The sequence below is a fragment of the Hipposideros armiger genome, unplaced genomic scaffold (assembly GCF_001890085.2).
Source record: "Hipposideros armiger isolate ML-2016 unplaced genomic scaffold, ASM189008v1 scaffold_144, whole genome shotgun sequence".
Taxonomy (NCBI): domain Eukaryota; kingdom Metazoa; phylum Chordata; class Mammalia; order Chiroptera; family Hipposideridae; genus Hipposideros; species Hipposideros armiger.
Genome location: NW_017731494.1, coordinates 3,141,944 through 3,153,416, shown reverse-complemented (window position 1 = coordinate 3,153,416; position 11,473 = coordinate 3,141,944). Strand labels below are relative to the sequence as shown.

At 39.6% G+C, this 11,473-nt stretch overlaps 1 protein-coding gene across 2 annotated transcripts in view; it reads right to left on the bottom strand.

Annotated features, from left to right (window-relative positions):
- Window positions 1-580: 580 nt before the first annotated feature.
- The window catches only part of CEMIP2 (cell migration inducing hyaluronidase 2), a 72,803-nt gene continuing 61,910 nt past the window's right edge, over window positions 581-11,473 (bottom strand). For both annotated transcript variants that reach the window (XM_019650674.1, XM_019650675.1), the window contains exons 20-24: window positions 11,004-11,223; window positions 7,753-7,851; window positions 5,494-5,648; window positions 2,955-3,058; window positions 581-2,619 (exon numbers count right to left, since the gene is read on the bottom strand). In XM_019650674.1, the coding sequence (XP_019506219.1) occupies window positions 2,423-2,619; window positions 2,955-3,058; window positions 5,494-5,648; window positions 7,753-7,851; window positions 11,004-11,223 (775 nt within the window). In that variant the 3' untranslated portion in view covers window positions 581-2,422. The remainder of the gene's footprint in view (window positions 2,620-2,954; window positions 3,059-5,493; window positions 5,649-7,752; window positions 7,852-11,003; window positions 11,224-11,473) is intronic.

Here is an 11,473-nt window from a genome sequence, read left to right as displayed (position 1 = left end):
AAACAGATTGCTAGCTTCCAGTTGCCTGAATGTGTATACCAGCTTAGATGACCACTTTAACAATTTCAATGATGAAGGACTACAAACTGTATTTAAAAAGTTCTATTAAGACAAATGAAATGCTTTGTTTAGGGCTGGGAATTCTTTAAGAAATATAGAAATTGCAAATAAAAATAATGATAAATGTAATTTTGTGTTTGTCACAAAAAATTAGAGACTGAAGTTAAACAGTGAGCCTATTATATTAGTGCAGTGGTTCCTAAAACTGGCTACATGCTAGAATCACCAGGGGAGCTTTAAAAAAATTCCAATGCCCAGGCTGTACCCCACACCAATTAAATCCGAATGTAGGGGGTGGGGTGACCAAGTGATTCCAATGTGCAGCCTAGGTTGAGGACCTCTGCATTGGAGAATGTGATCCCTGCCCTTCATTCTGAAGCACAGCCTTACAGAATCTACTTAGTGGACAGTTTCCCTTCCTCATTTCTGCCAATAACTTCTTTACAGCTGGAATATGGGGATTAAACACGATAAGATTGATTGGCTGGCTGATTGCTAAATAAACAGTCACACACATATATAAAAAATACATGCACACATATTTTTATTTATTTAACTTAGGCCCTGACAATTAACATACAAATCAGAAAAACTGAGTGCCTTAGAATTGTATTATACATCCTCTCCAAATCTTTAAAGAGCCAAACTCTAGAAAACACACATGAAAAATATTTACGTCATAAAAACACACACACACACACACACAAACTTTAATCACCTTCAGGAACCATGATCCAATAATATATTTAATAGGTAAGATCTCATTCATCGATATACAAAAAAAAACAAAAAACACCCTAAACTTTGATTAAGACGTGTGCCCTTAGGAAGAGCACTTACAGTTAGAAAGGTTTATCGGTAGCACTTTGAGGTAGCATATCTTATAAAGTAACAGAAGTCACCGAGCTGCTCTGAAGTTTCTCCCGGACACAAGAGACAGGCCGTCAGTGGTAGCTCTTGGTAGAGAAAAAGTGAATTTGTCTGTAGTCACTGCCAAGGTCAGCCTAAACGCACTTCCTACTATCTGGCTGTGGCCATCCCTCCACTACACTACCTGCATTGTGGGTTTAGGAAAAGGTAAAGGCATTTTGATGCTTCTTTATTCTTGCTGTGGTGATATCCCAGGCCAGAAGGCAATCTCCTTTTGCCACATGCAATCCTCACTGGCAGGAGATGCATGTGCCCAATGGGAGGGAAACAGGGTGTCATGGCACCTTTCTGAAATTGCCTCTAACAATTTACTTAATAGGGACAGGCTCCCCTAAGGCTGTAAAGATGCTCATTTCTGAATGTTCCTTCCATAATCTGACCCTTAAAAGGCTATCCCTTTTTTCTCCCCCTGAGTACAATATTTTGGGGTATCATTAAGCTTTCTGCAATTTTCTTGACAGGATGGTGAGCAGAAAAGCTTTTAAAAAAATTATACACAGAAACAACAACAAAAAAAAACTGGGCGCAGGAGCAACTCTGAGAACAGACTTCCTTTGTGCAAGTTGAAATGACTTGAGTTTACAGTTCAGGAAAACAGCCTGCGTCTTTTAAAAAAAAAAAAAGTAAATATTCAGCTCAGCTCTGCATTTGAAACACAAATATACAGTCAAAACAGGTTTAGGATTAAAGCTGTGAAAATGGTCCCAACAACCTCAGACCTTGGTGCAGGTCAAAGTTTTGCCCAATGGTCACATATGAAAGGGATGTCTAATCCCTAAAAGCCCTTTTACAACGTACTTCCTGTTGGAAAGTTGAACCCTTAGCAGGAATCAATATATAAATGAATAAAAATAGCACATGTCCAGGCAAAAAACGGCATGAGCTGGGCCTGAGTTGCCACTTAAAACTCTATCATTCAATATCATATAAAATCCTCAAAGGCTGCCCAGAACCATGGCCTAAGGCTTCAAATGAACATGCCAGCCACCCAAATTAACTGCTGACCCAAAGCCAACAACACCACTGAGTATGAGACTTCAAGTATCCAAGGTGCTACAAGAGCCGGTCCTCTCAAGGACTCAGGCTGACTCTCAAGGCCCCCACCCCACCCCAGCCCACCCCACGACATCCCGTAATACAAAAGGTGAAGCACTGCTTGTGGTCACTACAAAACACTGGGGTGGGAGGTGAGGAATCAGAGAACCTCTCTCTAAATATACCAGCCTAACAAATACAAATACATTCTTTAACATTTTGTACAACTAGAAGGTGCATGAGCTGGTATTCAAGCCATCATTTTAAACTCTTTTCTCCCCTTTCTGTATCAAACAGGAAAATGGTTCCATTGGGTTAACAGTGTCATTTTTAAAATGCCATAAATTAAATAAGTTAGTTCACATTTTTCCCCCAGCACTTAAGTTACAGTTAGTCTCTAATGTGCTTTTGAAGTTTGCTTTAACAGTTCTAGGTCTCTTCTGCGGACAGTGCCAGCTCTGTGACAACCATATTCTTCCAGCTGCAAAGGGATGAATTGTTCCACCAGCCCAAGGCCCTCTTCATCAGGACTGGTAAACAGCTTAGTCCACGATGGTTTAGAGTTTCCGCTGAATCCCAAAAATATGGTACTCCCTAAAAAAGCAGAAAAGTTTAATGTGTAAATCTACTATTTCTAAGCAAGGTAATATCGGAGGTAAGCAAAACAAAGATGGCTATAAAACAAAAATCAAAAAACAACACTTCCTTACGTCAGTAACTGAACTCTTACCACCCACCTCGTGCCCCAAATAACAAACCACATCCCAACACACTTCCTCTAACACTGTCTCCTTAGAAATTATCTTCATGATACCCACCCTAACAAAACAGACTCATGAAAACGGTCTGGTAGTTATAATCTATTCTACCATTAAAATGCGTATGTTGCTAGTCTCATAAGAACTTCATAGAAGAATGCAAACACAAACCTTTGTTATAAAGATGCGCTGGTTTGGCTAATCCCAGAGGTACTAATGAATCTGAGATATTCAACTGCTTTATTTCTCCTCTTGTGCTCAACAGAACAACAGACCTGTATGTGAAAGTTAGAGAACCAGAGCAAATTTCAATAACTTAGCATGTATTTATTAGGTTCCTTTCTGAACTGAATTCAGTATGGAAATATAGATAAAAGCAGAACTCAAAACAAAACAACAGAAAGAAAAAACCCGGATGCTTTTTTTTTTTTTAGTTCCCACTTCCCTCTAAATGTAAGGAAAAACAAACGTCATTTAGGTCGATAACAGCAGATGGCTTGGGGTACAGCTCTTTTATGGAATAAACTGTTAACAGGGGACGTGGTTTTGTTTCAGATGCTCTATGTATCTATGTACTTAATAACTGAATAAACACCAATTCTAAACAAAATGAAATCTGTTCTCCATGGTTTGGTTTAAATTTCCATCTTTATATGAAGCATATCAACATGTACACTCAGAGGGGGTGACCGGTTAGCTCAGTTGGTTAGAGCAAGGTGCTGATAACACCAAGGCTGCCAGTTCGATCCCCACATGGGCCACTGTGAGCTGCACCCTCCTTAAAAGAGTCAACTATGACATTGTAGCATGAAAGCAATGTGTAACCAGTTTCCCAATAAAATTTTAAAAAAGAAAAAAAAAAACCACATATATACTCAGATCTGTTTGTGAATTCTCTTCTCCTGATCTTTCTTTCCTCTGCCAATATTATGCTGGCTTAATTACTATGGCTTCATGGTTTATTTTAATATCTAATAAAATAAGCCCCTTATATTATTGTAATTTGTTTAAAAATTGTATTTTATTATTCTCCCACATCAGCATCATCTGTGAAGTACAAAAGAAAGGTAACCTATTGAACACTGATGGAAATGTGTTAAATTTCTATTTTAATTTAGGTAGATTACTGTAAATTAATTCACAATATTAATTTTTCCATCCAGAAACAGGAAGAGTCTTTCCTTTTATTCAGCTCTTCTTTATCCTTTAGTGTTTATTTTCTTAACGTGGGTCTTGACATTTCTTATTAAAATTCTTAAGTTTCAGATTGGTGTGGGGTTTTATTGAAGTCTTTCCAAAGCACTAGTGACTCAATTCAGAGCAGACCACAAGTCTGACCATAGCAACCCTGCAGGACTGACCTTCTTCGATGGGTCACAATGACTCAGGCTAGTCCCACGAGATCACTTACAGATCCCCCTCACACACCCATACCCCCACATGTGCCCAGTCTCCCTAGAAGTCACTGCCAATTGCCCCATAACTTCAAACACTTTGTTAAGATACAATATACATACAAAATAGTATTCCTAACTGTACAGCACATCACATTTTTGCAAACTAAACATACTGTGTAACTGGCACCCAGGTTACGAAACAGCCCTGTAGGTATCTCAAAAGCCTTCCTTGCCTCTTCTTCCTAGAAACAACCCTGTGACTTTTTAATGAGTTGGTTTCAACTTACAAATCTATGGGATACCTTGCAGGACTACCGCTGTTGCTCTAAATATTTATGGTGAGATTTATGTACTGGATTGTTTTAGGTGAAGTAAGTGTGTGTCTTTTCAACATTAAGAAAAATCCTTAAAGAAAAATGAGGCCTTGGAAAGGAATTCCCTACAAGTGTCTTAAACCAGAAGATGGAGCTGTGCGTACACACTGAATCAAATAATCCAATGACTTTATGGGACTGACTGAGATCTGGGTCTATAATGTGTACAGAGCATAAGGGATCAGATCAACTGAGGATGATTCAGTAGCTAGATGGGCCTCTAATCCCTGTGTAGCTTCGTGGAATGAAGGCTCGGGAGTAAATCGAGGTCTGCAACAAGGCCTAGTGGGCAGAAAGGAGCCTGAATTCACCTGCCTGCCTCCAGGCAGGGTCTGACCAACACACACAAAAAAGAAAGGTTTCTCTCCTGTGCACCTTTCTTCAGAGATTAACAAAGAAAACTAATCAGACTAGAGCTCTTAAAAGCGAGACCACACCTTCATCCACTTAAAAATCAATTTACTCCTTCCCAGTCACTTCCAAGTGACCCAGGTGATGACTGCACATCCCAGTCATAGCCTAGTGCTGTCTGAGGGTCCATCCATGGAACAGATGGCTGCAAAGGTAAAACTGTCTATAAAATTGCTTTAAAATGGTAACAAGCCTTTTGAGGGAGTTGGGTACAATGTACAATAGATCATCTTAATACTAAAAACTGAGATAATAATATTCCAAAATACTGAGCTTTTCTAAGAGCCTTCCCACCATTGGCAAACTCTTCTCACTTCTAAGTTCTCGCTTTGATAAGCAGAGGTTTACAATGATGAGCGGCTCAGACCACAGAGGCATCAATCTGTGATGGGGAACGAATAGAAACCTTTCAAGAGTCCTAAACGCCCACAGAGTAACAGGTCACATAAACAAACCAAAGCTCGAGGTGAACCAGGCGGCACCTTTATTTAACGTGGCTTGTCCGTCTACAGAGCAAGTTTCACCTACCTTGGAGGGATGCCTGTTTTTAAATACTCCTGCATGACACGGACATCAGCTAGAGAAAAAAACTTTTTTTCAGTCAACCGGAAGGGAACGCTGCAGGCATCCACAATGAGGAGGAGGACACCCACACTTCGGAAGGTAAAGTCGGTGCCATTGACCTGAAAATACAACATTTTCTACTATCATCATCATGTCAGTGTCTCCAGGATGACTCGGCTTTCCAGCCCCTTCTAAACCCATGAATGAAATTATATCCAGGATTCAAAGTGTATATTCCATTTACTCTTTCTCTGTTGATATTTGAAACTGGGCTGTGTTCTCATAGACTTTGCCTTGACTGGACGTTACGGACTGGATTAGGTGCTCTGAGCACGGCAGCCCGCACTTTGCAGAGCAGGGTGACTGCAGCTTCAAGGCCTTCATTCTTACACAGACTGTCTCATCAGGGTCAAAGCTTTCTAACTCAGTGATCAGGTGGCAGCCTCTATATACTGCAGCTCAGTTCCCTTATTGTCACATTGCCTCAGAAAAATATATATATATACCCCTCATTAGAGTTTGTAACATCAGAGGAGCCAGATCACCTCGTCTCCTTTGTTCCATATATAGCTTCCCTTCAAAATCAAAATGGAGAAGTGGTCATTTTACCAGGAAGTAAGCCACAAGGTATTACTATTGGGTCGTCTGGAAAGTCATGACGCAGTCTTCATTGAAAAACATAGAAAAATATGTCATGACTTTCCCGAAGACCCAATATATGAAGCCACAAGTATATTGCTATACTGTATAGTTTCCTGTCGTCCTCTTTAATACTACAAAATGAGCAACTGCTAACATACAGCAGTAGGTATAAATAAACACTTGAGGAATCTTTGAGGTACATTTAAGTAGGGATATTGTCTTTATTTAGAAGTTGGGTATTTAAAAAAAAATTGTGGTAAGAACACTTAACATGAGGCCCATCCTCTTAACCAATTTTGAGAGCACAATACATTATCGTTGACTATAGGGACAACGTTATACAGCAGATCTCAAGAGCTTACACATCTTACTCAACTGAAACTTGATGCCTGTTGATTAATAATTCCCATTTCACCCTCCCCGCTTAAGTGGGGATATTCTTTTTTTTTTTAATTAAAGTTTATAGGGGTGACAATTGTTAGTCAAGTTATATAGGTTTCAAGTGTACAGTTCTGTAATACGTCATCTGTATATCACATGGTGTGTTCACCACCCAGAGTCAGTTCTCCTTCCATCAGCATATACATTTGATCAAAACAAAAAAGAAGTGGGGATACTCTTAATTCACAGTTGTTAAAAGTCAAATCTATGTTCTGCAGGTGGAGGGTGGTGACAGTTGTACAACAATAAGAATGGACTGCGTACCGCTGAACTGTACACTTAATAATTAACATGGTGAATTTTATAACACAAGGAAAAAATGGGGGGAAAAAAAGGTAGGACTTAATTTTTGTCACATTTATGGGCAGTTGTGATTGTGTTGCCCACTACTTAAAAAAAAAAAAAAAAAGAAAAATACTGAGCTCCTAGAGGAGCACCATGAGGCTGGGTCCAGGCTCTGGCCAGAAATACTTGGATGGCTACATACTTGGTACCCAAAGAGCTCTTTATATCGTGATACTCAGGTCAACTTGATTTTGGATTGGCCACATGCCAAGGGCTGGCTACCACTGGCTAGCTTGGCTCTTAGCCCAGATTCTAGGGTTGACTTCCATTAGCCCAGCTAGAAAACACAACTAACATTTCGTGTCTTCACTTTCCCTCCTCTGAGGGAGCCAAGCAACCTCAAATAAACGGCCAAGGAAAAATTTTAAACCTTCATTCCCCACATCTTCAACAAACAAGTTGGGAGCTCTTTGAAGTTCCACAAACCGAGGTTAAACACAGTTTTCTACCTTGACTGCCTGGGGCAATTACTTTTTAACCAAAGATGCCTTTTCTCTTACAGAAACGAAACCTGGGTTACCTGTAACCTTATTAATTAAGTAAATGTAATGTGAACAAATTTTAACATTCACCTAAAAGTAATCAATAAACACAGTCTACTGAGAAAAACATGGTTTAATATAGTTATCTAATTTATTTAATACAAATGTTTAGGAGGTATTTATACCTCTAGTGTATTGCTCGCCACCAGCAACCAAACTGTGATTACAAACAAGTGACTGTTGACAGAGATAATTCAAGTCACCAGGATGAAACGTAAAAGCTGAGGCAGGATGCGTATCAGATGGTACTTACGGAGATGACAGACAGGTTTCCGCGCTGAGTCTCTGCTTTACTGGGTGACTGGAATTGCACAGGGAGGTAGCTTTTATGAGGATCACTAGTAAATACCACCTAAAAAGGGAAGAAGTGCCATGTTTATGTCAATGCATCTTCCTCTAAAAGGGTGCCTCAAAATAAACTCAATTCTATCAAACCCAGTAGGTGTTTTTCCACTCTCCCCCCAGCGCCCCCGTCCTTTTGCATTCGCATACTTCATATCCTGGAATTCCATTTTTTGATATAGGTTTAATACAAGAAGTGTATGTTCCTCATTTTCTGGAACAATCCCAGTTTCAAATAATTGTAATCTTGTTAATAAAATCAGTTCTACACCTGACTAAATAAATGTGTTTTATACGTAAATCTTTGTAAATATTTTCTGCAAAAAAACAGTCAGAAATCTTTTTTGGACCAGTTGCTGAATCAAGAATCAGTCACTCCAGGGCTGAGGAAAGAAAAGTAGATGACAAGGCGTACTCTGTTCAAAACCTTTTAGTAGCCTTGTGCATCACCGGGTCTAAATTCCTCAACCTAACCTACCAAGTATCCCATAAATCGAGACAACCCTGATATACAGGCCCCAATGTTCCATCACACTCAACAGACAGAGCAGTTCCCTCACTTTCCCACCAGCGCTTCACCTCCTTTCCTAATACTCTGCCTTTGCAGGTGCTATTCCCCTGCCCAAAATGCCCTTCCCTGTTTCCTTCTACTACCCCAATTACTCCCAGTCTCCAAATTCCGTCTCCTCCCTAAAGGCTCGCTTCTCATTCAAAAGCACTGGTAACTCTCACACAGCGGAGCATTTCAAGTATATGTCCTTATAAGCTGATGCCAACAACTTCATTGCAAATGCAAATAATCATCATGATACCAAGAATTCCAAAGCTGGACTTTTAAGTCTCAGGTTTGGGGTCAAAATTTCATGTGAATTTTCTTACAGACTCCTAATGTGTTTGTTTTTGATGTTCAAAACCAAATTTCCCCTCAAATTTCCAAGTTAAAACTGGTGGTCCCAGATGCTTCAAATACTTTGCAACTGCACAAAGAAAGTATTCAATACATTTTAAAAAAATGAATTCTAATCAACGCTTTAAGCACAAAGAATAAAGAATGCTAAACATTAATGCATGGAATCGTTTAACAAGCTAGGCCTAGAATATATCCAATGGTGATTAAATTATTTATAAATAATGTTTATTATAATTGTTATTATAAATTATCTAAAGCCTGTCCAGTAATAAACGATTTTCTTAACAAACTCAGCTTGAGAATTAGGCTGGAGAATTGATTTCCCTACAAAGATTATCTAAAAATGTCACTTTAACTGTCAAAACTACATGGGGGTTGGCCGAGTGGCGCGATGGTTAAGAACTGGCTTGGGACGCCGGAGGGCCCCGGTTCAGATCCCACATATGAGGGCCAGTGACACTGCCCTCTATAGCTAAGATGCTGAACAACAGCTCAACCTGGAGCTGGGCTGCTGTGAGTCACTGGCGACGGCGTACACTGCAGTTCCTGTGGCAGTGGGTTGCCATGGGCTACCGTGTGTAGCCAGCAGCCAGCGTGGGCGGCCAGCAGCCGCTGTGAGCGGCCGTCCAGAAGCCGGCGACTGATCTACCTCACCCAGGAAGAGCACAATGATGGTGCCAAATTGGGCCAGTGAAGCAACGTCCTCCACAACTAGACTGAAGAACAAAACGACAGCAACTTGTCTGTTCCCCTTCCCCCAATTCCCCAGCACTGTTCCCATCCCCCCAATTCCCCAATAAAAATCTTTAAAAAAAAAAAGAATTAAATTATACAAAAAAAAAACAAGAAACAAAAAAAAAACTACATGGACAGGCAAATACACATATGAACTTCATGTACGTGTTTTTGTTTTTGTTGTTTTTTTTTTGGTTTTAGTCGAATTGAAGAATAGAGGTAGCACAAGCATATGAGACCGAAACTGTGAGAGCGAAGTTGCGTGATAACATTATTATATATGATAATAGGAAGCATAAATTCATCTTCTTCTCCCTGCCCTACTGCCACCAATGGGAACTTAGATAAATTAGAAATAAAGAACCTATGCAATGCAAGACGGATTTATTGTTTCCTAAAATCACTTAGAATGATAAGAAAGATTTAGAGGCTTCCTTCATATTAATAGGCAGTATGCATGTGTGTGGCAACTCTTGCTTTTAAAAAAATCCCCTAGTCCAGCGAAACTCAAATGTGGACATATAGCAGCATGACCTGCAGGGCTTGTTAAAGCCCAGATTGCTGGGCCTCAGCCCCAGAACTTGGTCAGACTGGGACGGGGCCAGAGAATCCCAATTTCTCACAAGTGCCCAGATAATGCTATTGCTGCTGGTCGGGGAATCGTACTTTGAGAACCATTTTCCCTTAACCCATATTTGTTTGTATAAAGATTAAATATTAATTAGGGCAGTATTAACTCTATACTTTTTTTTCACTTGGAATTGATCTGACTTCCCATGGAACCCAAGGCCTGATTTTTAATTATTTATTTATTTATTATTTATTTATTTATCTGTTTATTTATTTTGACTACTCTAAGTCCTTTATTTTCCACATAAATTTTAAAACTGGCTTGTCAATATACATACAAAATTCTGGGATTTTGACTGCATACTGTGGGATCTATAGATGAATTTGGGGGAGCCCAGGCCTGATTTTAGTTCGTTTTGGATTTGCTTTCATTGCCATGTTTTTTCCAAATCCAGAAGGAGACCATCTAATTAAGAATATGTCAGGAGAAGCATTTCACTTTTAGCCAAAGTCAATTTGTATTTTTAACTACAGTAAATATAAAAGCATATGCTTCAAAACTGAGTGGCTTTCCACTTAAAAAAAAAAGGAAACAATTTCCATATGATTGCATTTTCAGAAGAGAAATTTCACACTGCCAATAAAACAAAGTATTTTTCTACACCACTGCCATGTAAACCCAGTAGCGATACTGCAACCGAATCTCATCTGAGAAAGACGACAACCAATAAATCCATCATCCAGGGTAAACTGATACATCACAGGGGAAGGTATTTTTATTATAGCTTAGATTAGTTTGCTTCTTATAAGCACCACATTCTAGAATGGGCCAAACCATGCAATGTTTATAAACTGGCAACACAGATGTTTCCAAGAAAAATGCATCTACTGCAAAGAAATCTTTTGACTTTTTCTCAGGTCACAACCCACATCTCTTCCTCATTTACCTGACGGGTCCCACAGCCTTGACAGAGTCCCTTGAGCATGGCCGGCATCCGTTTGAGGGCTGACGGCTTTCTGTAATACTGGGGATATGCTTTGGCCATGCAGTTACTGATGTCTTTCGAGTCTGTGGTTGCATGGATCCTGACTCGTTCACATCCCTGAGATGAACAGTAACTGTGGCCATCCCTGTGGCCTTGGGCTTTGAGATACAAAAACAGCAGCCTGCAAAAACAGAAACCAATCCATTGGGTGTTAGACTCAAAAACTTACAAAAATTCCTCAATCAACTCAGGACCAAAAGGGATACTGCTCCAATAAAGTAACATTTCCTTAAAAGAAAAATAAATTACAAAGCTAATAAAGTTGTTTCCTTTCTATCCTCCTAGGATCCTAAGTCAAATGCAATACTCCTTTAGAAAATATCCTGATAACCTGATTCAGTCCTTCTAGAAGATACCAAAGCTGATTTCTG